General features: G+C 32.5%; 5 protein-coding genes and 1 pseudogene across 7 annotated transcripts; 1 reads left to right on the top strand and 5 right to left on the bottom strand.

Annotated features, from left to right (window-relative positions):
• The first annotated feature begins 1,708 nt into the window (after positions 1–1,708).
• LOC137821136 (G-type lectin S-receptor-like serine/threonine-protein kinase At1g34300) lies at positions 1,709–3,741 on the top strand. Its single transcript, XM_068625583.2, has 2 exons — positions 1,709–1,989; positions 2,104–3,741. The coding sequence occupies exons 1-2, from the start codon at positions 1,953–1,955 to the stop codon at positions 3,207–3,209; spliced, it is 1,143 nt and encodes a 380-aa protein (XP_068481684.1). The 5' UTR covers positions 1,709–1,952; the 3' UTR covers positions 3,210–3,741.
• Positions 3,742–4,210: 469 nt separating this feature from the next.
• On the bottom strand, positions 4,211–6,843 carry LOC137821134 (LEAF RUST 10 DISEASE-RESISTANCE LOCUS RECEPTOR-LIKE PROTEIN KINASE-like 2.2). 2 transcript variants are annotated; one of them, XM_068625582.2, is made up of 2 exons: positions 6,553–6,843; positions 4,211–5,787 (listed from the first exon to the last, which is right to left on the bottom strand). In XM_068625582.2, exons 1-2 carry the CDS (start codon positions 6,647–6,649, stop codon positions 4,493–4,495), a joined length of 1,392 nt encoding a protein of 463 aa, XP_068481683.1. In that variant the 5' UTR covers positions 6,650–6,843; the 3' UTR covers positions 4,211–4,492. The 2 variants fall into 2 exon arrangements, with proteins under 2 accessions (XP_068481683.1, XP_090151475.1); XM_090295349.1 differs by having other exon boundaries at positions 4,211–5,896; positions 6,553–6,783.
• Positions 6,844–10,567: 3,724 nt separating this feature from the next.
• Positions 10,568–12,626, bottom strand: LOC137823106 (G-type lectin S-receptor-like serine/threonine-protein kinase At1g34300; annotated as a pseudogene). Its single transcript, XR_016515594.1, has 2 exons — positions 12,150–12,626; positions 10,568–12,035 (listed from the first exon to the last, which is right to left on the bottom strand). The product of XR_016515594.1 is annotated as a G-type lectin S-receptor-like serine/threonine-protein kinase At1g34300 (transcript).
• A 767-nt stretch (positions 12,627–13,393) lies between these two features.
• Positions 13,394–14,969, bottom strand: LOC137822720 (rust resistance kinase Lr10). Its single transcript, XM_068627671.2, has 2 exons — positions 14,816–14,969; positions 13,394–14,710 (listed from the first exon to the last, which is right to left on the bottom strand). Exons 1-2 carry the CDS (start codon positions 14,874–14,876, stop codon positions 13,512–13,514), a joined length of 1,260 nt encoding a protein of 419 aa, XP_068483772.1. The 5' UTR covers positions 14,877–14,969; the 3' UTR covers positions 13,394–13,511.
• Positions 14,970–17,911: 2,942 nt separating this feature from the next.
• Positions 17,912–19,551, bottom strand: LOC137822448 (G-type lectin S-receptor-like serine/threonine-protein kinase At5g24080). Its single transcript, XM_068627335.2, has one exon. The coding sequence runs from the start codon at positions 19,439–19,441 to the stop codon at positions 18,425–18,427; it is 1,017 nt and encodes a 338-aa protein (XP_068483436.1). The 5' UTR covers positions 19,442–19,551; the 3' UTR covers positions 17,912–18,424.
• A 745-nt stretch (positions 19,552–20,296) lies between these two features.
• LOC137821510 (G-type lectin S-receptor-like serine/threonine-protein kinase At1g34300) lies at positions 20,297–22,156 on the bottom strand. Its single transcript, XM_068626135.2, has 2 exons — positions 22,077–22,156; positions 20,297–21,965 (listed from the first exon to the last, which is right to left on the bottom strand). Exons 1-2 carry the CDS (start codon positions 22,114–22,116, stop codon positions 20,764–20,766), a joined length of 1,242 nt encoding a protein of 413 aa, XP_068482236.1. The 5' UTR covers positions 22,117–22,156; the 3' UTR covers positions 20,297–20,763.
• Between the last annotated feature and the right edge of the window lie 5,239 nt (positions 22,157–27,395).

Raw genomic sequence — 27,395 nt, 5'->3', positions numbered from 1 at the left:
TTTACTCCATTTGTATTGCATCTAAAATAGTATTTCACATGTAACATTGACTAATATGAAAAAAAATATGGATTTCTTTTTCTATATGTCTATCATAGTTCCTCTTTTCATTTTTCGGAAACACATTGATGTCATTCACTTTTTCTAATGAAGTGGGGAAATCCTATTCACTTTCCTCCGTTAATCCAATCAGACGTTTTTTAATAATAAAATCGTGATGGAGTTTCAAACTCAAAAGAGAATAATAATTCAGATGTGGTGATTGATCCTAGAGATATTATCTCAATGAACTTAAGGTCAAAATATTAACGTTGATAAGAATAAAAATGTGTTTCAAACTCCTCGATTAAAATTGTTCATATGATGTATCTTCTTCAAATATGAATGTTTTATGATCCTTAATACTTAAACCTGATATATGTAAACAAGTAATTGATAATACAAAACAAATTACACGAACATAGGAAGAATCACCAACAATAGCATCAAACTTCAACCTCAAATATTCAATATGAATGGAATTAGATAATTATATGTGTTGAAAGACATTCAAATTTTACAATAGTGTAGTGTGGAGGTCGGTTGACAATTTATCCTTCATTTTTTATTTTTTTAAATCACTACAAGAAAAATTATGAAATAGAAACTAATTCTAGAGACAAAGATAATTAGTTAGTGTAGTGACTAAATTAGAGACCATTTTATTTTAGAGACTAAAAAAATGTTTGATTTTTAAATTAGTTTTTATTAATTTTAAATAGTTTCTAAATTGGTATCTAATTAGATACCAAAGTTTTACCTACCGATTATTTAGATTCTAAATTTGGTAGCAAAAATTTTCGTAGCTAATTAGATACAAATTTATAAACCGCTTAAAAATAATAAACTAATTTAGAAACCAAAATTTGTTTTAGTCTCTAAAATGTCTTTAATTTAGTCTTTTTTTTTTCAGCAAATAGCAATGAAATTAAATGAGACCACTTCAGGAGTGGTCCAACCCTTATACAGCAAAATGATTCTCCCAAAGAACTTTTCCATCTACATATCAACCAAAAGACCTCTTACTGTCTATCTCATCTCTACCAATAATAAAAGAAACCTAAGAATCAACCTTTTACATAAAACTAAACTGCATGTATACATACCAAGGGTTGAAGACACCAATCAGAGAATGAGAAATTACCTGACAGTATATTTGATGAGATCCAGGACCAAACCTCAATGTGTGTCAGAGAGAAAACTTCAGTATGATCAACCACTCTATCTTTAAATAAACAGTGATTCATGTGCCTCCATATCTCTGCCACCTTTAATTTAGTCAATATAGTAACTAATTATTTTTTATCTTTAAAATTAGTTTTTATTTAATATTTTTTTTTTCAGAAATACATGGAGGTTAAGGGAAAATAGTATATAAAAAATTGTTGAGTAAAATGATGAGACATAATTGTTACTTTTATATACTGTTAGATTCAGAAAGAGCAGGTTTGGTTTATGAAGTCAACACACTAAGAAACAAAAAAGGGAGAGTTAGAGCTAGAAAGGTTTACGTTGTCGGCAGTGTGAAGGCACATAAAAGGAAGAGTTGAGTACTACCACAACTTCAAAATCTTCAACATCATTATCATTTAATGATTAATTAATATAGTCCCACACCATTCCAGACATTAACTTCTACATATTAAACGACAAAAGAGAACACTTCACTGACTCTTCCATGTAATGCATTCACATTATTCAGAGTGTTAATTGGCATGGGAGTTTTCTGTCGAAATTTCTTCGAAATTCACTAAAACGGTGTTTCTTTTGACCTATATGATGCATCACTAATATATATTAGAAGGTACTCAGTTTCACTAAGCAAATAAACTGGGAATTGCAGTAGTCTACTAAGTTTATCTTTTGTTCCACTTTTTCACTTACTATAACATTCAATTCTTATCTATTGCCTAATGTCAGAAACTACTATAATTATCATCATCTTCGCAGGTATGATTTTAACCAACCCTTTTGGTTTGAATTCATCTTCCGTCATGATTTTGTTGTTTTTATGGTTTAGTGATCAAGATTTGAGTTTGACTGACATATGCTAATGTATTGCAGGTGTATTTTTTGTGATATTTTGTACTTTTATATGGCTACAACCCAAATTTAATTATGGTAAAGACTCACAATTTATGACACTCACCATGGATAAATTTCTGAACGAGATTGAAAAGGAGAAGGTGATCAGGTTCACTGAACAGCACCTAAGAATTGCAACTGATAACTATTCTTACTTGATGGGGTCAGGAGGTTTTGGAAAAGTCTATAAGGGAATTTTTAGTGATGGAACCATTGTAGCTGTGAAAGTTCTGCATGCCCTTTCTGAAGAGAGAATTGAGGAGCAGTTTATGGCCGAAGTGGGAACAATTGGAAAAATTCATCATTTCAATCTGGTTCGACTCTATGGTTTTTGTTTGGAAAGAAACTTCACAGCACTGGTTTATGAGTACATGGTGAATGGTTCTCTTGACAAGTTTTTGTTTAATTCAGACAAGGCCATAGGTTTTGAAAAGCTTTATGAGATTGCAGTTGGAACAGCCAAAGGCATTTCTTACTTGCATGAAGAGTGTCAACAAAGAATTATCCACTACGACATAAAACCAGGAAATATTCTCTTGGACAGAAACTTGAATGCTAAAGTTGCTGATTTTGGTTTAGCCAAACTATGCAATAGAGAGAATACTCATATTACCTTGACTAGGGGTAGAGGAACTCCTGGTTATGCTGCACCTGAGCTTTGGTTGCCAAATTTTCCCGTAACTCAGAAGTGTGATGTTTACAGCTTTGGAATGCTGTTATTTGAAATCCTTGGAAGGAGAAGAAACTTTAACATTGAGCTTGGTGAAAGCCAGGAGTGGTTTCCAATGTGGATTTGGAAAAAGTTTGAGGGTGAAGAAGCAGAAGAATTGATGGTAGCATGTGGGATAGAGGATGAAAAAGAGAGTGCAGAAAGAATGGTGAAGGTAGCTCTGTCATGTGTTCAGTATAAGCAAGAATCAAGACCTATAATGAGTGTTGTGGTGAAGATGTTAGAAGGTTCAGTTGAAATTCCAAAACCTCTAAACCCTTTTCCGCACCTTGTTTATGAGATTCTTCCACTGCCACCATCACCTGGCAACACTTCAGAGATGGTAACAGAATCCAGCCTTGAACCTTCTACCTAAATTTTATTCAATGACACCAAAGATCAATCACTACAAGCTGTTCATAACTGTACTTATTTCCTCTGTGAATGATAACAAAGCATTCATATATTTCTGTAACACCACCAAGTAATTTTACTTTTCTGTTCCTGAGTTAGCATCATGCATCAAAAGCATAATTATGTGTTTATGTGTTTGAGTTAGTGGTTATGTGTTTGTGGGTTAGGTGACAAATTTTGTTGTTTGAAACATAGAAAACGACGTCGTTTTGAAATGTTTTCTTGCATCCATGATAGAATGACATGGTGTTTTTTTTCTTGCATCCATATAACAGGGGAAGTAAGTGTGATGGATTAGGAGTGGGATGTGAAAGAGATGTTCTATATTCAAATCACAAAAGTTATAATAGTATTGGATGTCCACATGAGAATGTTATGGTAGGCATCTAAACTCAGTCTAGAAAGAGACTAAATTGTATTAAAGATGTACTCGTTTTTGTAGAAGATGTGAAAGGAGCTTATGAGTGGAGTGTACGTGGATCATTTACTTGATGTATAGTGGAAAAATATTCTAGTAATAATTAAAATAAAGGTAAGAAGGTTATTGATAATGAAGATGGTATTGGAGAACATATAATTTCTATTTTTAATTTTTGGTAAGAATAAAATTTGCATCTTCTAAAAATATATAAATTAAACAGAATATAATATCATGAAGAATTGAATTTAAAAAAGACACATAAATAATTTAAAATGGAAAGAGTATAAATCAAAGTGCTATACTCATGTTTCTATTTTTGTTTGGTACATGAATTCCTGGTTAGTAATGATTAGAATATAGTCATTCCTATGATTACCAAAAACGTAGAAAGCTTTCACTCCCTTCCTCCTCTGGTTTAGTGAACTCACAAAGTTCTTGTTGCAGAAACCACTGAATGTGCCCTGTAATTGTAGATTCAACAAAGCTCAAAACAATATCTATAGTGTTATGATACAATCAGTACACTCATTCTAGATCTAGGTAAAGAGAAAAAGAATCAATCAATACTAGAATTATAACAGATAAAAAAAACAAAATAAAGATTATCCACCTCTATAAAGAGAAACAATTAAGAATTAAAAAAGATACAATTAATATTAGCATCATTCTATAACTCTTTTATATATATCCTTTAATAAACAAAATTCTTGTTGCAGAATTGTTGCCAAGGTGTACCGCAGAATGTGCACTGTAATTGTAGATTCAACAAAGCTCAAAACGACTCATTGAATGCACAACAATATCTGTAGTGTTATATGATACAACTAAGTTCGTTCTTCGATCTCAAATACATTGCGCTTGATTTTGGAGCCAGATTTGGAGTTTGATGTTGTTTCCCATGACTCAGAAGCATCTGAATCTGCAGCACTGCTTCCTTTCTGAGTCAAGTTTGGCTTAACAGAGTGCAGGTTTTGGAAGGGAAATGGAGGTGGAGAAATTTGAATCTCACCCTCAAGCATCTTCACCACAGTACTCATAAGAGGTCTATCATCAGGTGAATACTGAACACACCACAGAGCCACCTTTGACATTCTCTCACCTTTCTCCTTGTCTTTCTCTTCAATTCCACAAAGTGAAAGCATTAACAACAACTCATTATTCTCATACATATCCCATGTCCACTGTGGAAGCCATTGTTGAGATTCTCTGTACTTATCATCAAAATGCCTTCTCCTCCCAACCATTTCAAAGAGGAGAATACCAAAACTATAAACATCACACTTGTGAGTCACTGGAAAAGGCTTCCACATCTCAGGTGCAGCATATCCCCTTGTTCCTCTAAAGTGTGTGTTCACTGAAACGTTACTTTCTCTGCTGCAAAGCTTAGCAAGGCCAAAATCTGCCACCTTGGGTTCCAAGTTCATGTCAAGAAGAACATTCTCTGGTTTAATATCATAATGAATTATTCTCTTTTGACACCCTTCATGCAAATAAGCAATTCCTTTTGCTGTTCCAATTGCAATCTCAAGAAGCTTCCCCAACTCTATGTCTTGGTTCTGGCTGCCAAACAAGTGCTTGTCCAAAGACCCATTTTCCACATACTCATAAACAAGAGCTCGCTTCTCACGGTGGAAGCAGAAGCCATATAATTTGACTAGATTGACATGGTAAGTTCTTCCAAGGGTGCCAACTTCTGCTTTTAGTTGCTCTTCCATTCCCATGTCTAAACTGTTGATAACTTTGACAGCCACATCATCTCCATTGGACAATTCTCCTTTGTAGACAACCCCAAAAGCACCTGAACCCAATATGGTTGAGTAGTTCCATGTGATCATATCCAGTTCCTCAGGAGAGAATCTGATGGGTTTCTCCTTGTTGATATTGCTTATGAATCTTTCCATTGTTTCAAACTCAGTTTTGGAACCTTGAACTGTGGAAGCTGGTGTTATTACTACTTCAACTTCTCCAGTTGAAGGAAACGAATTTGATGCTTTATTAGGACCCTTCTCTGTGCTCGGAAGCTGGGCATATGCAGGAATTGCTTCTCCTGCCTTCTTTAAGCATTCAACAATGGCATATACTATTGCTAGAATAGCTACCAGTCCCACCACTCCAGAAGCTGAAAATTGAAACAGAACACAAAAAGTTTACTCTTCTAATCAACCACAGGTGGATTCAGTGGTATATATAACATGCTTTCTGTATAAGCTATCTACTTTTCATTTTACCTGCACAATTTGCCACAGTATTTGACTTTTTAGATTCTTTTTATATACAGAAATTAAAACTCCATTATCAAGAATTAAAGATTGAAAGTAGAAAAATTGAAGATATCACACTAAGAATTTAATGGAGATGAACTTGAACAGAATTATTAGTGGGTTGAATCTCATTTCACAGCCAAAAACAAAAGAGAATAATTTCTCAACCCATCATGATCCGTTTCAACATCTCTAGTTATTAAAATGAGTACTTTGAGAGTAGAACAAATGTGATAGGATATTTGAAGATAATAAGGATGCATGTGAAGCACTTATAATTCCTAGAGTGCATAATCCAAATCTGTAAAAGCACAACAAAACCAGTTCTTTTTCAATTAACATAAACTGATATCTTGATTTAGATTTCAGACACTTTTTATTTTATCAGTAAAGAATTATATAAATAAAATGGATCATTTCAGATACTCCAACCTTTGTACAGAATCCAAACTCAAACTGTTACTACTTTACCAAATACATATTCCTGTTAAAGCTTAAGCCTTTTAGCTAAATCTAAAATTAAACTTATACTTCAAATTGGGAGAGAAGTAAATTTAAGACTGATGATAAGAGATAGATGCATATATACCAAGTTGGATGATATTGTGATGTGATTTGCTTACCAATGGAGGCTATTACTGTCCATTCCATAAAATGGTCAAACTGGTTCTGCGCCTGAGTCTGAAAATCGTCAGGAGGAGAAGAAAATCGAAAACTCATGTTTATTCTCTATGTAATGACCCTGGAGACAAAACTTAACAATGAAATTTGGATCAGCAGAAGCCTCCAACACCATGCAAATTTAATACAAAAGAAGGATAGAAAGAGAGAAAGAAGAAGAAACAGTGTTTCTCAGACCAAGTCTAATGTACATAAGACATTTCTAATACCACAGTACATATTTCGTTTACGACACGTTATGTCCCTTGTAATTCACCTTATATGCCACAAAACGCGTTTTTTTTTCTTCTATATAATTAATTTCGGGGACTTTCACTGTGAGAACAAGGCAACATATAACAATCAGATTGGTCACATTTTATTGGATAGAAGTTAAAAAGAAATATTGAAAAAGTCTTAATTTTGATAGAAAGTATTGGTGTGTTTGAATTGACTTACTTGTGTGATTCGTAAAACCATGCATTTTCCAACTAACACTAATAATTGGATGCTTGGGACACAATTTTAATGACACGCAACTAACACTATTAATTGGATGCATGGCAGACAATATTAATAACAAGGTATATGCCGGAGAAATTTTGAATATATAATACTATTTTAGAAAAAAAAAATTCTAAATTAGTTTCTATTATTATTAAATGATTTTTAAATTGGTATATAATTAGTAACCTAGGTTTTAACTACCAGTTATCTAGTTTCTAAATTTGTTAGCAAAAACTTTGGTTATAATTAGATACCAATTTAGAAATCATTTAACAATAATAGAAACTAATTTAAAAACCAATTTTTTTAGTCTCTAATTTAGTTACTATAATAATTAATTATTTTTTGTCACTAAAGATTAGTTTTTATTTCATGATTTTCTTTTTAGTGTTAAGTTATATGTATGTATTAAATTAAGTTATATGTATATGTATGTAAGTGTTTCCTAAACATAAAATAAACAATCATTTATATAAATGTGATTTAATGATTACTAAAGACTATATATATAAAATTATTGATTATTTATACAACATTTTTAAAGTATTGTTAGGATGTGTTATAGAATTAAAATCTAAAAGTAGTTATAGACATATAAATGTGTTTTAAAAATATAAAAAATCACAGTTTTATAAATATAACTTATAAATCACGTTTTTGGATAATTGATGTTTAAACTGGCTCAATTCCCTATCTAGCACCATTTACATCTTTATTTTCCTATCTAGCACCCTTTTGTTTTTATTTCCCTATATAGCACCATTTTGTTTTTATTTCCCTATCTAGCACTCTTTTATTTTTTATTTCCCTATCTAGCACCATTTTAAAAATAAATAAATAAATAATAAATTATTATTTTTTAATAATTTTAATTTTGAATGCATTAAAAATAAATATTTTTAATGTTTAAAATAATTAGAAATATAATTAATGAATAAATAAATGAGTTTTTACAAAATAAAAACAAAAAAGTAATAAATTAAAAATGTTTAGTTTAAAATTATTATTTTTAAAAATGAAGAAAATAAAAAATTAAACTCTACAACAACAGTTGAATTTATAAACATACATTAGTATTTATTTTTATTATTATTGATGATGTAATCATGTTAATTTCAAGTAAAAAATACAGGACATATTTATAAAAAAAAAACAAAGTCAATTAGTATTAATTAACCGTGGACACATAAATAATATTGAAGTGTTTACCTAAATGCAAAATTCTAAAAAAAACTAATACACATGTTACACTTAATGCTTAAAAATGAGACAAAAAAATAAGTATATAAAATAAAAACAACAACAATAAAATAAAAACAAAAAATAGATATAAATAAAGAATGACAGAAAAAAAAATAACAACTAAAAACATAAAAGATATAAAATAAAGGCAAAACAAAATAAGATAAAGATAAAAGATATAAAAAAAATTCAAACAAGATAAAGATAAGAGATATAAAACGATATTAAATAAGTATATGTTGATCATAAAAAGGGAAATAAATAAAAGATGATCATTCATTTGTTATTTTCTTCAGCGGTACATTAAATAGTTTGTGCAAAATGAAACATAATTAATGACTAGAATTGCACAATCCAGAAATTTTTTTTATAATTTTAATTTTGAATGCATTAAAAAAATATATTTTTAGTATTTAAAATAGTTAGAAATATAATTAATGAATAAAAACATAAATAGAAATAAATAAAGAATGGCAAAAAAAATAATAATAACTAGAAACATATTAAATGAATGATCATCTCTCATTTATTTTCCTTGTTATGATGAACAAATACTTATTTAGTATCGTCTTATATCTCTTATATTTATCTTGTTTTGATTTATTTGATTTTTTTTATATCTTTTATCTTTATCTTATTTTGTTTTTTCTTTATTTTATACCTTTTATGTTTTTAGTTATTATTTTTAATTCTGCAATCTTTATTTATTTATGGTTTTTGTTTTTATTTTATTGTTGTTTTTTTATTTTCTAGACTTATTTATTTTTGCATTTTTTTCTTCTCATTTTTAAGCATTAAGTGTAACATGTGTATTAGTTTTTTTTTAGAATTTTGCATTTAGGTAAACACTTCAATATTATTTATGTATCCACTATTAATTAATACTAATTGACTTTGTTTTTTTTTTATAAATATGTCCTGTATTTTTTACTTGAAATTAACATGATTACATCATCAATAATAATAAAAATAAATACTAATGTATGTTTATAGATTCAACTTTTATGTTGTTGTAGAGTTTAATTTTTTATTTTCTTCATTTTAAAAAAAAATAATTTTAAACTAAACATTTTTAATTTATTACTTTTTTGTTTTTATTTTGTAAAAACTCATTTATTTATTCATTAATTATATTTCTAATTATTTTAAACATTAAAAATATTTATTTTTTAATGCATTCAAAATTAAAATTATTAAAAAATAATAATTTATTATTTATTTATTTATTTTTAAAATGGTGCTAGATAGGAGTGCTAGATAGAGAAATAAAAACAAAAGGGTGCTAGATAGGGAATTAAAAACAAAAGGGTGCTAGATAGGGAAATAAAGATGTGAATGGTGCTAGATAAGGAATTGAGCCGTTTAAACTAGAATTTTGTGTCTATGTCATTTAAAAAAGAATAAACCGTTCTCGAAGTGGCACTACAGGGAAAGGTAGAGGAAGGACGTAAACAATGTGACAATTGAATGTTACTATTCACATTCTCTTTAACTAAAAAAAAATAAACTAACTTGCCAAATCTTTATTATACTAAGAAAGAGGAAAAGGTGTAATTTATTGTTATCAATAAAACGTATTATTAATTTAAGTCAATAACTACATCTACAAGAAAATTATTAAATAATTGATAATTAAAACTTTATAACTAACTAGATATAAATTTAAAAACTAATTTAAATATTAATATTTTTTTAATCTTTAAAATAATATCTAATTTATTTATTATAACAATTAATTATTTTTTATCTCTAAAATTGGTTTCTATTTCATATTTTTTCTATTTTTTCTATCAGAACAAATCAAATCTAGCTAGTTCCAATATTAGAATTTTTGAGTTAGGTTTTCAAAATAGCTTTTTATGCTCTTTAAATACATTTGGTTTTAGATTTGGGCTTAGTTAGGATGAATAATGATTTGTTATCCGTTTTTATGTTGAGAGGTAGAGTAAGGACCTGAATGTCAATGTTTGAGTTTTGTATAACGTTCAGAACTTTGTTTTTAGAAGGTTATGTTGGAATATTTTTAAAATACTTCACTTTTTATAGGAAAATATGAATGCTTTGTTATCATTCACAAAAGAAATAGGTACACTTATCAATGCTTTGTTTTTTTTCTCACAGCTAGAAATAAATAAAATTAAAGAGAACACTTAGAGGTGTTATAATTTTTATTTTTTTATCAGAAAATATAAATAAATAAATAAAAAATATTTCATACACGTCTCAATCCTTATAAAAAACCAAAATAATTTCAGAATTCCTAACTAATCTGTATAGTTATGCAGGACATATTACACATATTTTGCTCTTATGAAGGCCTGCTTACAAAACATATCTAACTATCATAATAAATCAAATTCAATGGCTCATAAATCAATATAAGCATGCTTGCTCCTTCTATATTGCTCCTTCTATATGTAATATTTGGTGACCCATCTCTTATGAGTGGTTCAACACGAACATCACTTCTCAATCCTGCAGCATGCTCTTTAATGAATGCTTTGTAATGATTGATCTTTGGTGTCATTGATAAAATTTAGGTAGAGCCTGATTCAATCTCCAACTTAATTAGGTTCAAGGCTGGATTCTGTTATCATCCCTGAAGAACCTGGAACAGTACTTGTACTTGTGTAAGTGTTACCAGGTGATGGTGGCAGTGGAAGAATCTCATAAACAAGGTGCGGAAATGGGTTTAGAGGTTTTGGAATTTCAACTGAACCTTCTAACATCTTCACCACAACACTCATTATAGGTCTTGATTCTTGCTTATACTGAACACATGACAGAGCTACCTTCACCATTCTTTCTGCACTCTCTTTTTCATCCTCTATCCCACATGCTACCATCAATTCTTCTGCTTCTTCACCCTCAAACTTTTTCCAAATCCACATTGGAAACCACTCCTGGCTTTCACCAAGCTCAATGTTAAAGTTTCTTCTCCTTCCAAGGATTTCAAATAACAGCATTCCAAAGCTGTAAACATCACACTTCTGAGTTACGGGAAAATTTGGCAACCAAAGCTCAGGTGCAGCATAACCAGGAGTTCCTCTACCCCTAGTCAAGGTAATATGAGTATTCTCTCTATTGCATAGTTTGGCTAAACCAAAATCAGCAACTTTAGCATTCAAGTTTCTGTCCAAGAGAATATTTCCTGGTTTTATGTCGTAGTGGATAATTCTTTGTTGACACTCTTCATGCAAGTAAGAAATGCCTTTGGCTGTTCCAACTGCAATCTCATAAAGCTTTTCAAAACCTATGGCCTTGTCTGAATTAAACAAAAACTTGTCAAGAGAACCATTCACCATGTACTCATAAACCAGTGCTGTGAAGTTTCTTTCCAAACAAAAACCATAGAGTCGAACCAGATTGAAATGATGAATTTTTCCAATTGTTCCCACTTCGGCCATAAACTGCTCCTCAATTCTCTCTTCAGAAAGGGCATGCAGAACTTTCACAGCTACAATGGTTCCATCACTAAAAATTCCCTTATAGACTTTTCCAAAACCTCCTGACCCCATCAAGTAAGAATAGTTATCAGTTGCAATTCTTAGGTGCTGTTCAGTGAACCTGATCACCTTCTCCTTTTCAATCTCGTTCAGAAATTTATCCATGGTGAGTGTCATAAATTGTGAGTCTTTACCATAATTAAATTTGGGTTGTAGCCATATAAAAGTACAAAATATCACAAAAAATACACCTGCAATACATTAGCATATGTCAGTCAAACTCAAATCTTGATCACTAAACCATAAAAACAACAAAATCATGACGGAAGATGAATTCAAACCAAAAGGGTTGGTTAAAATCATACCTGCGAAGATGATGATAATTATAGTAGTTTCTGACATTAGGCAATAGATAAGAATTGAATGTTATAGTAAGTGAAAAAGTGGAACAAAAGATAAACTTAGTAGACTACTGCAATTCCCAGTTTATTTGCTTAGTGAAACTGAGTACCTTCTAATATATATTAGTGATGCATCATATAGGTCAAAAGAAACACCGTTTTAGTGAATTTCGAAGAAATTTCGACAGAAAACTCCCATGCCAATTAACACTCTGAATAATGTGAATGCATTACATGGAAGAGTCAGTGAAGTGTTCTCTTTTGTCGTTTAATATGTAGAAGTTAATGTCTGGAATGGTGTGGGACTATATTAATTAATCATTAAATGATAATGATGTTGAAGATTTTGAAGTTGTGGTAGTACTCATCTCTTCCTTTTATGTGCCTTCACACTGCAGACAACGTAAACCTTTTCTCTAACTCTCCCTTTTTCGTTTCGTAGTGTGTGGACTTCATAAACCAAACCTGCGCTCTCTGAATCTAATAATATATAAAAGTAACAATATTGTCTCATCATTCTACTCAACAATTTTTTATATACTATTTTCCCTTAACCTCCCTTATCAATATAGCTCATGTATCTGTGCCGGCGGAAGGTTCTACAAAAGAATAAAAAATGAAGGATAAGTTATCAACATACCTCCACATTTCACTATTGTGTCATATTAACATATATATTTATCTTATTCCATTGATTGAATATTTGATATTGTTGTTTGTAAGATTAAAGGGTTGAAGTTTGATAGGATTGTTACTGAGTCTTCCAATATTCATGTAATTTATTTTGTATTATCAATTATTTTTTGACAGATAAAAACTTATCAGGTTTTAGTGTTAAGGGTTCTAATGATGAAGAAGACACATCATTTCAACAATTAAAACTAAGAAGGAAGATAATATATTTTTGACATAAGAAGCTTTTAAACAAGTTCCATAACCACACTTCACATTGAAAAAATGTTTTAATGGACATCAATACGATAGGATTTCCCCCACTCCATTAGAAAAGGTGAAGCCCATCAATGTGTTTTTCGAAAAATAAAAAAAGGAAACTATGATAGACATATAGAAAAAGAAATCCATCTTTTTTTCATATTGGTCCACGTTACATGTCAAATACTATTTTAGATATAATACAAATGGAGTAAAATATATGTGATCACTTGATTGGAACACTTCTTAATATCAAAGGCAAAACGAAGAATTGTGTGAATGTTCATTTGAATTATATTGAAATGAAGATACATGAAGAGTTGGCATAGGGGAAGTAAATACATATTTTCCTGGAACATGTTACACTTTTTCAGAAGGATTAACAAAACAAATTTATGCAGACGCTAATTGAATCTCGTTGGTCATACCATGAGTGGCAAGTACAGGGACAGATTTGGTTACCAATGATGAAGAGTCAGTGCTGATATTTGTGTCAGTGTCAGGAGTGGGTGGAACCCAACCAATCAGGTATTGAAATGGGTTTGGAGGCTTTGGAACATCAAAAGAACCTTCCAACATTTTCACCACAACACTCATTATAGGTCTTGCTTCTGGCCTGTGTTGAACGCATAACAAAGCTACATTAACAATTCTTTCTGCAATCTCCCTATCTTTGTCCTCTATTCCACAGCAAGTTATCAACTCCCCCACATCTCCAGCTGCAAATTTTTCCCAAGCCCACATTGGAAACCAAACCTGACTCTCTGGAACGTTGATGTTATGGTTTTTTCTCCTGCCAATGATTTCAAATAACAGCATGCCAAAGCTGTAAACATCACACTTGTGAGTTACAGGAAATGGCATCCAAAGTTCAGGTGCAGCATAACCAGGAGTCCCCCTACCCCCAGTCATGCTTATGTGAGTATGATCCCTGTTGCAAAGCTTGGCCAAACCAAAATCAGCAACTTTAGGACAAAAGTTCCTATCCAACAGAATATTTCCTGGTTTAATATCATAGTGGATTATTCTCTGCTGACACTCTTCATGCAAGTAAGCAATGCCTCTTGCTGTACCAATTGCAATCTCATGGAGCTTTTCAAATGATAAGATTGTGCTTTCATGAAAAAGGTACTTTTCAAGCGACCCATTCACCATGTACTCGTAAACCAGTGCTCTCAGGTTTCTTTCAAAGCAAAACCCATATAGACGAACTAGATTGAAATGATGTACTTTACCAATGGTACCCACTTCTGCCATAAACTGTTGATCAATTATTTTGTCAGAACTCCCAAGTAGAACTTTCACAGCTATAATGGTTCCATTACTAAAACTTCCTTTGTAAACAGACCCAAAACCTCCTGAGCCCAAGTGATAAGAGTAATTATCAGTTGCAATCCTTAGCTGCTGATCAGTGAACCTGATTGGCTTCTCCCTTTCCATATCATTCAGAAATTTATCCATAGTGAGTGTCATAAATTGTTTATCTGGTGTTCCTCTTTGTTGAAATGATCCAATACCACCATTAGCCCGATATCTTTTTAGGCATTCAGGCAATACCCAAAAGAAAATACTAATCTTCACAATAATGACAACTGCATCAAGAACATTAGAGCATTCAGTCATAACAAAAAGGTCTTGCAAATAAACCAATATAAAACAGAAAATGAAAACAACAAATATGACAGTTTAAATCCTACCTACTACGACAATGGCAATTGCAGTTCCCGAACCCGCTTCAGAGCTGGTGTCGTCGGACATTGGAAAAAATATAATAATAATTCAAATTACTGCAGTTGATTGTAAAGAACACCATACAAGGTTGCAGTTTACCTGTTATGCTACTCACTTATAAAGTGCCTCGACGCGTTTTTAATTCTTGAATTTCATAGTTATTTCACAGTAAATTTCTCATACAAAAGATTTGAAAATTATGGAATGGTGTGGGACAGTGAAATTGGAACTATATTAAATGCATTTTAATGGAAGACTGAGTGAAGTTTCCTCTTCTAGTGATTAAATGATAATGTGGTTGAAGACTTTGAAGTTGTGGTTGTAGTGAAATCTTCCCTTTATGTCATTGCATAGTGTGTACGCAAAGACTAATACAAGCACACCATCTCTTTGGAGACGAACCAGGTTAATTAGCCTCTCAGCCATTATCTGATAATATTTCAGATTCAAATATTTACGCTAGTGACTTCAGTAAATCTTATCTCTCCTATTTCACATTTCGAGTAGTTTAAAATTCTTGATGCGAACATTTCAGTTAATCTTATTTTGAATAATGTTTGGATTGCGTTGATAAGTGTGATTTGGAGACATATAGGAATAATTGTTTATTCAACGGAGGAGTGGTAGACTATTTATGAAGTCTTCTCCTTGACACAGGTTAAGGTTTGGTCTTGGATCTTGTCAAAGGTACCATCAACGAGTTTCTTGTTCTCTGATTGTTGACTAGAACCCCTAGTATGTATGTACTCCATTAATAGTTGCTGATAGGGTGGTGGGGTTGGTCTTTGAATTGTAAGTCGTTTTTTAACTAGTTGTGACAGGATAGGCAGTCAGGGTTTTCCCGAGATGTATGTCTCTTTTGCTTTGTAAAAGGGTTGAACTACCCCTAAAGTGGGTCACATTTATTATATATTTTCTTGTTGATAAAAAACATTAGATTCAAATATTTCAAATTATAATAGGTTTATTTTTTTGGAATAGACATGATAGTTGGATCGAGTGGAAATTTGGACAGTAGAAAAATAATTAGATATGATGTATTTATGTTATTACAAGAAAATTATGAAATAAAATTAATTTTATTGAATTACATAGCTTTACGCTGTAGAGAATATAAACCTTTCTAACTCTAACTCCCGTTTTATAGTGTGGGGACTCAAACAAACCAGTCTTTTTTAATCTAATTATAATATATAAATTTTGAAACACGAAATTGACTTATATTTTTTATTAATAATATATAAATTAAATTAAATTAAACAAAGTATTTGAGATATGCTTCAACTCATATACACAAAAACGAGTCAACATACCTCCTAATCAAGCCTAAAAAAGTCAATTGAATAGAAACTCTAAACAGAAGTTATAAATAATCTATATACCCCGGTAGAGGTTGGAGTATAGGAAAGGTCCCTATGGAGGAGGTGCTAAGGTGGAGAAGGGAGAGGTTGTGTGAGAATGCATATAAGAGGAAGAATTGTATAGGATTATCTCTACGGATACTATTAAGAGGGAGGAATAGGACATGCAAATATGGAAAGGTGATTCCACAATGGGTTTTCAGTGAAATCAGCCTATGAATGCCTAGGCAACTATGGCGCAGGGCAAGTTAATGGTATTTTTAATCAGATTTGGAAAGTTAAAGCTTTTCCCAATATTTTAACCATTGCTTGAAAGATTTTTTTGATAAAATGCCAATTCGTAGCAGCCTTAGTATGAGAGGAGTGTTAGTGAGGCTTGCTGGTTGTGAGATGTGTAAGGCTACAGAAGAGACAACTCAACACTTGTTCTTTGATTGTTTTATTGCACAGCGGGTTTGGTCTCTTTGCTATAGGTGGATAGGTAGCATGTGTGTTCAACATAAGGATTTAAAGATTCATTTTGAGAGCTTTCATTTGGTTCATTTGAATTTCAAGCAAAACCTAGTGTGGAAGGGTATATGGGCAATAATAGTAAGGGGTATCTGGAATCAAAGGAACATGGTCTTTTTTAAGCAAGGTGTACCTGATGCGGAAGAAGTTTTCCAGATGACTCAACTTAGTTCGTGGCTATGGTTAAAACACAAGGTCAATGCCTTTAATTATTCGTTTTCGGATTGACACTTGAATCTTGTTTTGTGCATTAAAAGTTGTAGGTAATTGGGAAGGGTAGTATCATTATGATAATGGTTTCAACTCGGACAAGCAGGACTCATGTTTAAGGCTTGGACATCCAAGACTCACTCAAACTCGTTCAAGCCAACTCAAATTCGCTCAAGATTCATCGAGACGAGTCAATCTCGCCCAACCGAGAATGATCTAGAGGCAAGAAGGACTCATGTTTAGGCTTGTAATGGTTATCACGAATGACTAATTTCTTTTCTTTTGGGATTGTTTCAAACTATGATGAATTATGGTAATATTTAATCTTGAATTAGATCCTTGGATTTGACTGGAAAGTACTTATGAGAATCTGACCTAAATGAAAATATTTGATATATAAGAATAAATTTTAATATATCAAATGCTTTATAACATCTTTTCTTAATGATAAGAAGTTGGTTAAATAGTTGAGGAATCAATATTTAAGAGATGAACTTAATAATTTCATATTAAAGAAATCAATATAAATAATTATTTTTCTTGTCAATATTAATTAATTCAAAATATTATGTTTTTATTTGTCTATAATTTAGAAGAGTGAAAAAGATTAACTTTCATTCTGATTTTATTACTTGAATTTCTATAATCATTTATCTTGTTATTATTTATTTATATAAGCAAATTTTAATTAAACAATGCCATCATATCATGAATCAATCAAAGTATTGTAGTTAGTGAGTGTTACAAAGTAGGACATTAAGAAAAATTGTTCCTTGTAGGTTGATGCCCTAACGCTGCCATATATATACAAATATTACAACATTATTTGGCTAAACTTTCTTCCAATTGATGCTATTGTGCCCCTTCCAACATTATTACATCATAATTAGTAATGTAAGTCACTTTAAGATAAAATAACCCTTCATTTAATTCTACATCAGGAGTTTGAATAATAACCAAAATAATAATGTGACATTTGATGAACCAGGAGTTCCCTTTCTCCAATCATGGTTATCAGTAGTAAACAGTTTATATACATGGTTCAAACATTCCAAAAATGGTTTCTTTAATACAATTTTTTTGCTCATAAAAAAAATGGAGCTGAAGATAATCTTGCCACTTGTGACACAATTCGGTTCTTTGGATTGTGGGAGATATGCAGCCTCATGCTTGTGTTCTATTATATTATGACTAAAAACAAAATCAAAAGGACAATTAAACATATACCATATTAGAAAAAGAAGTATGTGATCAGTTACTGAAGAAATGCAGAAGTTCCATTCTGTTAAATGCCAATTCAATGTCCTCATTCCCCTGATGATGAATGTCATAAACAATGCCTGGTTGGTTTTTTTTATCCATAAAAAAATAAATAAACTAGAATAAAATATTTTAGAGATTGTTTCAATCTTTATACGAAAAGTAGTCAAGGTCAATCTGTTCAACACCTGATCTATATACAAACTTCAGACTCTACGAACCATCAAACTAATACTAAAGATTTTGGATTACCTTAAAAGAAGAGCTGGAATTGATACTTGTATTAACATCAGTTTGGGATGCATGGACAGAATGAGTCTGGAAAGTTCCACCTATGATATGCTGAAATGGGTTAGAGGGTTTAGAAATTTCTACTGAACCTTCCAACATTTTCACCACATCACTCATAATTGGCCTTGATTCTGGCCTATATTGAACACAAGACAAAGCTACCTTCACCATTCTTTCAGCCATTTTCATATACCTCTCCTCAATCTTACAAGCATTTATCAACACTTCCAATTCTCCACCATCAAATCTTTTCCAAGCCCATACTGGAAACCACTCTTCACTTTGGGGAAGGTTAATGTCAAGGTTTCTTCTCCTTCCTATGATTTCAAATAACAGCATTCCAAAGCTGTAAACATCACACTTGTGAGTCACAGGAAATGGCATCCAAAGCTCAGGTGCAGCATAACCAGGAGTCCCCCTACCTCCTGTCATGGTTATATGAGAATGGTCCCTGTTGCAGAGTTTAGCTAATCCAAAATCAGCAACTTTAGGATTGAAGTTGTTGTCCAAGAGAATATTTCCTGGTTTGATGTCACAGTGGACTATTCTTTGTTCACAATCTTCATGCAAGTATGAAATTCCTCTGGCTGTTCCAACTGCAATCTCATGAAGCTTTTCATATCCAAGGGTCTTGTTTTCATGAAACAGATACTTGTCAAGAGATCCATTCTTCATGTACTCATAAACCAGTGCTCTCAGCTCTTTTTCAAAGCAAAATCCATACAACTTTACTAGGTTGAAATGATGAACTTTTCCAATTGTACCCACTTCTGCCATGAACTGTTCCTCAATTCTCTTGTAAGAATTTGCTCGTAGAACCTTCACAGCCACAGTTGTTCCATCACTTAAACTTCCTTTGTAAACTTCTCCAAAACCTCCTGACCCCAACGATACAGAGTAATTATCTGTTGCAATCCTAAGCAGCTCCCCAGTAAACCTCATTGGCTTTTCTCTTTCCATGTTCCTCAAAATATTGTCAATGTGGACAAAATTCCTTTCTGACAACCCATCAGTTTCTCTTTTCGATGCTTTACAGAAACAAAACAGGCAGAGAATCACGAACCACACTAACAGAACTGCAACACCAACACGTCAGAAATTTAGTGAAAAACAATTAAAAGCCTACATACTAGAACAAGAAGAACAATATACATACAAACATACATTTTTCTTTTAAGTTCAAATAAATGTGAATCGAGATGATCCAACCTTTATACAGAACGATAACATATCGATAACAAAACAAAAACCAAAGACACCTAACAACGACAAAGAACACAACAGCCAACATCAAACCTATCAACTAAAAAAAACCAACACTCAAAAGCAACACTAAATAAATCCTACCAGCTATGACTATGAGACCCCCAGTGTCCATCCTTGACATTATTCGTTGAGAAGAATTCAAAATTAGGTAGTGGATATAAGGGATCGATGAGGATTTATATCCAAAATCAAATTTGAAAATGAATATATGCATCTTTGGAAGTTTCAAGTTCCAAATATCAAATGATTGTTATCATTCTTCATTACAGGGGGCCCCAGTATTCTTGATTGAATAAACTGGCTACCAATCCTACAAGCCGGCTCAAAACAAATATTTGAGTTCAATAACGACAAATACTAAGTTTAGCATTTCCATGTTCCTAGTACCATCCTCCTAGGGTATTGTTGATTAAATATAAAAAGTCAAAGTCTGAGGAAGTTCATGTCATGTATAGAGTAAACCACTTTTTGTTATCTATTCGATGGAGTAATTGACAAGGAACTCCATGACGGAGAAACCAAAAACATGACAACGACCAATAAGAGAGTTTTTCTTCCTAGTTTCTTATTTAACATCAATCTGTTGGAAAAATCTACTTCATCTGTTTGCAACCCACTTTCCTGAGAAACTCCTTACCATTTCTTGCGTATTATAAAAAACAAGAATCAATAGGAAGCTTTATGATTTAAATTTCTTGTCTTCAAAACGTGTTTAGAGGCAAGATATACTATTCCTTCCCTCAATATACAATTTTTCAATTCCAAATCGTTTAGAGGCAAAAAAGAAAATGAAAAGAAAAAGCACACATACATACATGGATACATTTGAATCTAATTAGCACAAGAAAACTATTTTACAACTTATTTCATCAACTAGCTATAATCTCCTGTTGGAGATCCCACATCGACTAGAGATAAGAATCTTTTCATTGTATATAAGTGGGTGTAAACCTCAACCTCATGAGCCGGTTTTATGGGATTGAGTTAGGCCTAAAGTCCACTTCGTGATATCTCCATCACTCATTGGTAGAGGCTAATTCAATGTCGTACTTCCTCATAATAGGAGTACCACATCCAATGCTGGAGTTTGTTACCATAACAGAAGAACCAGATGAAAAACTTGTATTATAGGTTTGTGACACTGGTACTGGATGAGCAATGGTAACCCCACCCATGAAGTGCTGAAACGGGTTGTCAGGTCCTGGAATTTCCACTGAACCTTCCAGCATTTTCACCACAACACTCATTATAGGCCTTAATTCTGGCCTATACTGAACACACCAAAAAGCTATCTTAATCATTCTTTCTGCAATCTCCTTAGCTTTCTCCTCCTCTATCCCACACACTATCATCAACTCCCCCAGTTGTGCAGAATCAAATTTTTCCCAAACCCATATTGGAAACCACTCTTGGCTTCCAGCAAGTTTGATATCAATGTTTCTTCTTCTGCCTACGATTTCAAATAGCAGCATGCCAAAACTATAAACATCACACTTGGGAGTTATGGGAAAGGGCATCCAAAGCTCAGGTGCTGCATAACCTGGAGTTCCCCTGCCTCCAGTCATGGTTATGTGAGTATTGTCCCTGTTGCAAAGTTTGGCTAAACCGAAATCAGCAACTTTAGGATTGTAATTCCTGTCCAAGAGAATGTTTCCTGGTTTTATGTCGTAATGGATTATTCTGTGTTGGCACTCCTCATGCAAATAAGCAATGCTTCTAGCTGTTCCCACTGCAATCTCATGAAGCTTTTCATATCCTATGGTCTTCTTTTCATGGAACAAATACCTATCAAGAGAGCCATTACTCATGTACTCATACACCAGTGCTATCAGCTTTTCTTCAAAGCAAAATCCATAGAGTCTAACAAGATTAAAATGATGAATTCTGCCAATGGTACCCACTTCTGCCATAAACTGCTCCTCGATTTTCTTGTCTGAATTCCCTCGAAGAACCTTCACAGCAACAATGGTCCCATTGCTAAAAATTCCCTTATAAACTGTTCCAAAACCTCCTGATCCCAACAAGTGAGAGTAGTTGTCAGTGGCAATCCTTAGTTGTTGACCAGTGAATCTGATTGGTTTCTCCCTTTCCATGTCATTGAGAAATTTATCCATAGTCCGAGTCAGAAATTTTGAACCTGAAACTACTGATCTATCATTCTTCTGATTTCTTTTTCTGCACACACAAATCAAAATACCTATCTTCAAGAAAATCCCCACTGCAAAATATTAATGTATAATTAGAAATCTTGTGACAAAACAAAACATCAAAAACCACTGAACAGAATTGAATTGGTTGAAAAAAAATAGCACAGGTTATAAAATCTTACCAACAACCACTGTTGCCCCAATTGCTGCAGCACTTGACATTAGACAAGATTAACAATTCAAACTGCTAAAGTGATGTGGAGGAATTGTGTGAAGGAAAGAAACATAGTTCTTAAATTTATACAAAATATACATGCATTTATCCACTATAAGACAATTAACTTTCAAAAATTAATAACGGATGCATGTCACCTGAATTTTATTTTTTATATGAAGAAAATTACATCATATTTACATTAATGGCAGTGAAGCTGACATTGCATATTATATATTTTTTCTTTTACTATTTTAAAAAATTATTACATATGATAAGCTGACCTCAAGAAAAATGTTATAAATTAAATATATCACTACAAAAAATTTATTAAATAATAACCAAAATTAGATATAAAAATAGTTAATCACTAAATTAACTAAATTAAATATTATTTTAAAAATTAAAAAATTATTTATATCTAAAATAGTTTCTATTATTAATAAATAATTTCTAATATATATATATATATATAAATATAAATATAGAAGAACTATACCAAAATTTATGTTAACAAAATTCATACATAGGTAGATTATATTTATTAATAAAAAATTCTAATAACAGACTAGATGAAAATCTATCATTCCAATGAAAAGATTTTTTATAAATTTTAAATTATCCAATTTATCACGCATCTTTTTCACGAAAAATATGAATAACCTAAAATAGTAATTAAATATAATTTTTTGCAGGACCTGTTTATATTGCTAGTACTTTTTGTCTCTTCTTTTGACGTCATCATCATCTCCAAGTTCTTCTTGTTGCATTGCCAATGTCAATGCCATGCCAACATGTTGTTGTTGTCATTCTTTCCTCTACTTGTTGCTTCTATCATCTTCCTCATGCGAGATGGGGAGAATATTTCGAATATGTTCATTTCCAGCAGAACAAATAACGGATGAGGTATTAAAAAAAATCATTAAATAAAAATTAATTTTAAAGATAAAAATAATTAATCACTATGTTAACTAAATTATATATTATTTTATACGATAAAAAATTATTTATATCCAAATTAATTTTTATTATTAATAAATAATTTTTAAATTAGTATTTAATTAGTTACTTGGATAAGTTATACACATGACACTTATTCGAATAAATTCACCAATCGTCTCATCGTGTGCTAACAAACAATTCTAATACATTTTTCACTGAGTAACCTTGTTAAAAAACCCTCATAAAAAAAACATGTCTCCTTAATTATTTGCATCGTTCATAAACATTAATAAAATATCTCAACTGAAATAAAATTTAAGATTTGTCATATTCCATATCCGAAGTATAACTCCCTTCGAGGGTTTTAAAAAAATATAATGAATTATATAAACGTAAACTTAAATTAAAATTAAAAAATAAAACACAATAGAATGGATTAAGCCTACTCTAATTGATGGAAAAAGTAAATTAACAGTAGTAGTTTTAAAGTATGAACTGCACCAAACTGTATTTAATTTTGACCTTATCAAATAGACACTAATAAATTATGATCCAGGAAGTTAGAGTTGACTGTTGATTGGCGAATACTAAGGCTTTATAGAATCAACTTTGTACAAAAATTATAGTACAAACAAAATCTGGGTAAGACAAAATCCAATTTCTTAGTATACCATTATCCTAGGCTATCTTCTCTTCTTATACATGATACTGTGTAATATTCATTTGATGTTTGAGGATCTACTTCACGTAATAACGACATATTAACATTAATATATGATAAATTATAATTGGCTTGAGAGTGACTAATGAAGTGAGTGAGAATTTGTTGGAAAATCATAACTAATTTTCCCCTTGGTTCTAATACAAGATGGAAGGTTGTTGGAAAAATCAGAACTAATTCTCCCTCTTTGGTTTAGATACAAATTAGACACTTGCAAGAGCAATAAGCAGATAATAGATAATAAAACAAGAGAGAAAAGACATCAAGAATTTTTAACATGAGAAAACTTCATCAACATAAGAAGTAAAACCCGAGAGACCTAGTCCAGAAAATATCTCTAATATGAAAATAGTCTCTCACTCTGTGGGAATAACACTCAATCTTATCCAACAAGGATGAAATATAACGTCTCTTTATCATCACACTAGGATTTATAATCTCACCATTATATTGGTTATCTATTCTCTCATTTACTCTTTAATCTCACCCAAGAAGGATAGAATACAAAGTCTCTCTAGCATCTCACTAGGATTTCTAATCTCAGCATCACAATGGATATCTATTCTCTCAATTTTCTCTATGGTGTTCTTCCTACTTGCTTGCATTTCTCTTCCTCAGAAATTTTCTTTATATAGAGAATGAGAGAAAGGCTTATCACAGAAAGATAGTGAATAAGTAATGCTCATCACATTTTTCAGAGAGAGTTACAATTTCAAGACTTTTGAAATGGTCATCATTAAATATATTCAATGGATCAATTACCAGTCATGGTCTCCCATTAAATTAAGGAGGGATTCCCAACAATTCTCCCCCTTCCCGACTTAATTGAAGGTTATTAATAATTCAACTCCCCTGCAACCGTCTGTTACTCCTTAACATAACATTGACTTTGTCAACATGTCGGACCAGCTCTCATGAGTAATGACTTATTTCATCTTGTATAAAAAAAAAACCAAGCTCTGACACCATTGTTGGAAAAATCAGAACTAATTCTCCCTCTTTGGTGGTGTAGATACAAAATGGAAACTTGCGAAAGCAATAAGCAGATAATAGAAAATAGAGCAAAAGAGAAAATGACACCGAAAACTTCCTCAACATGAGAAGTAAAATCCATGGGACCTAGTCCAAAAAAATTTTCTACTATGAAAATAGAATTACAAATTTTGCTTTTTTTATTCTGTAAGGAAAACACTCAATCTCACTGTTCTCGCCGGCTCGACGTCGGTCGGAGTAAGGATGAGCTCTCTTCGAATTTCCTTCTGTTGTTCAGTCGCCTAATGGATGAGGCGCTTGGTGAATGGCCTCTGGACTTCAGCAAACCGATCTCCTGGGGATGAGGAGGGCTCCACCTACGATTGCACTCTGACGCTCAAGTCAGTGAAAGCACTAAATATAAGTTGTATGATAAAACATACGACAAAGATGCAAGTTGAGATACTCCTTGTGGGTGGTCGTCTACTTATAAGCGTCTACGGGCTTGGATTTCAGACCTGGGTCTTTCCAGGCATTAATGTGTCATTTCTCGGTAACTCTCTATAAAATCTAGATATAAATCTGCTTTATCAGAGATAATAAGGATAACATTTATTACGTTATCGGGGATATGAGCATTTATATTTATTACACAATCGGGAATATGTCTGTGCAGAAAAACATTATACTTTTCTTTAATGAAATTCGTTCCTTGCTAGCATCGCGTGATATTGGGCCAAGGCCAAAACAGGTCGTGTTTTTGGACCTGTTCATTCGGTTTCTCACATCGTCATTTTCCCCATATGGGTCTTTAGTGAGCTCGGTCAAATACCTACCCGATTCGAGACAGGACACCCACCAAACAGAATTTTCATTTAAAAATTATTATTTGGTAGAATACTCATTTTTCTTCCTCTTAATACAGACTCAGATGCGTAAAAAGCAAATATAATTTTCTTAAAACGTTTATATGCTTTTAGAGTAAACAAGTACACAAAAATTTCTTCACTGTGTATTTAAAAATTTTATGATTGGTATTTTTGGCAAATGTTTAGGTTCAACCATTTAGATACCAGTTTTGTTAAGTTGGTTCAATTTTTAATGATATGGTTAGGTTAAAACCTATAAAATTTTTAACAATGAAAAAATGATGAAAACAAAAACAAATTGTGGCATAGTACTTCGAAACTAGCTAGCTAGATATCCACTTAGAAAAAAAATCTTCAGAGACCATGCATATAAAAGATTGAGTTAGAGACCATGCATATAAAAGATTGAGTTTAAAGGATGCTGAGAGATGTTAAGACTAAAAATGAGTTTCATAGCTATTCATGTTATTTGATCGATGTGTTCTGGTAATTTTTTTGTTCCTTTTGTGAATCTTGTTCCTGTCGGTTGACTTAAGGGTCTTCGTACAACTCACGATACTCCCACGCCCGATTCTCTGTGCCTTCGTTCGTGCCTTTCTTTTGATCAAACACCTGAAATCACAAAGACAAAGGGCGCCCTAGAGGCCGTTTGCACTTCGACGCTCAAGTCAATCTTAGGGCTAGGAAACACCAAAATTGTTAAGCGTAAAAGCTCTGTGTAAACTGTGTGAAGCGGCGCAAATGAATAGCATACCTTACTAGGTTTGTTACTTTCCTTTATATAGTCTAAGGTTTCTACTGTTTCCACTACCCAAAATAGGCTTTCTGAGGGTGGGCCCCAACACCACTATTACTCACTCTTAGGACAACCTAGCACGTAGGGCTCCCTAACTATAGTGCAACCTCTAACAGGATGACAACCTGGATGCCACCTCGTGCACCTGATCTCTGGCGTCACCCGCCCTGGGAGCGCTCTAACCTTCACGTGTCATGCATGCAGCGTGACTTTCTCAAGTTGTATCTTTTCCAGTGACTTTTTACTTGTGTTACGCCTGAGTGTGTCATACACACCACACGCATGAACTCTCGTGACCTAAGCTTCTCCCTAACTGATAACTGGTGAGTGGTCTGGGATCCACCTCTCGTGATCCAGCTCTGCTATTCGACTTGCCGAGGTCCAAGGTCAGTAGTCCTGATGACCGATGTCTGACCACTCCTCGAACCCTTGGGCGTACTGTCTACGTGACACTCTAGGCCTTCCGCTAGTGGGACCCACCTCACACTGTCTACGTGACACTCTAGGCCTTCCGCTAGTGGGACCCACCTCACATGACTGATGTCTGACTAGGCACTAGCCCCTACTGCTTGTGGGACCCAACTTACGTGGTCCCGCGCCCACTAGCAATCAACTACGTCCGAGTACTGGTCGGTACAAATCTAAGTATATTTTACAAAATATACTGATGAATTAATATATCATTTTTATGGTTTACTTGTGTTGATTCTATTATTGGTTCAAATATGGGTATTGGCATATTCTTATGTTTCTGTGTTCTTGCATGAGTTATATGATCCAATTGGTCGAAGTAAGACTATTCCAAGACAACCTATGGAGAGAGGTAAAGTTTTCTATGAGGTTGACCCTTTGAGGAGTTTCGATGAGACTGTAAAAGAGGATCCTTCAAAGATGAAGGAGGACCCTTCAAGACCAAATCATGAAGAGAGGGACAGTATACAACATGAGATGAATGCCATTGCAAAACGATTTTTTTTTATCGATCTG

Source organism: Phaseolus vulgaris, chromosome 9 (assembly GCF_051622355.1).
Source record: "Phaseolus vulgaris cultivar YP4 chromosome 9, ASM5162235v1, whole genome shotgun sequence".
NCBI lineage: Eukaryota > Viridiplantae > Streptophyta > Magnoliopsida > Fabales > Fabaceae > Phaseolus > Phaseolus vulgaris.
Note: the sequence above shows the minus strand (reverse complement) of the source record. Positions and strands in the feature narration are given on the sequence as shown.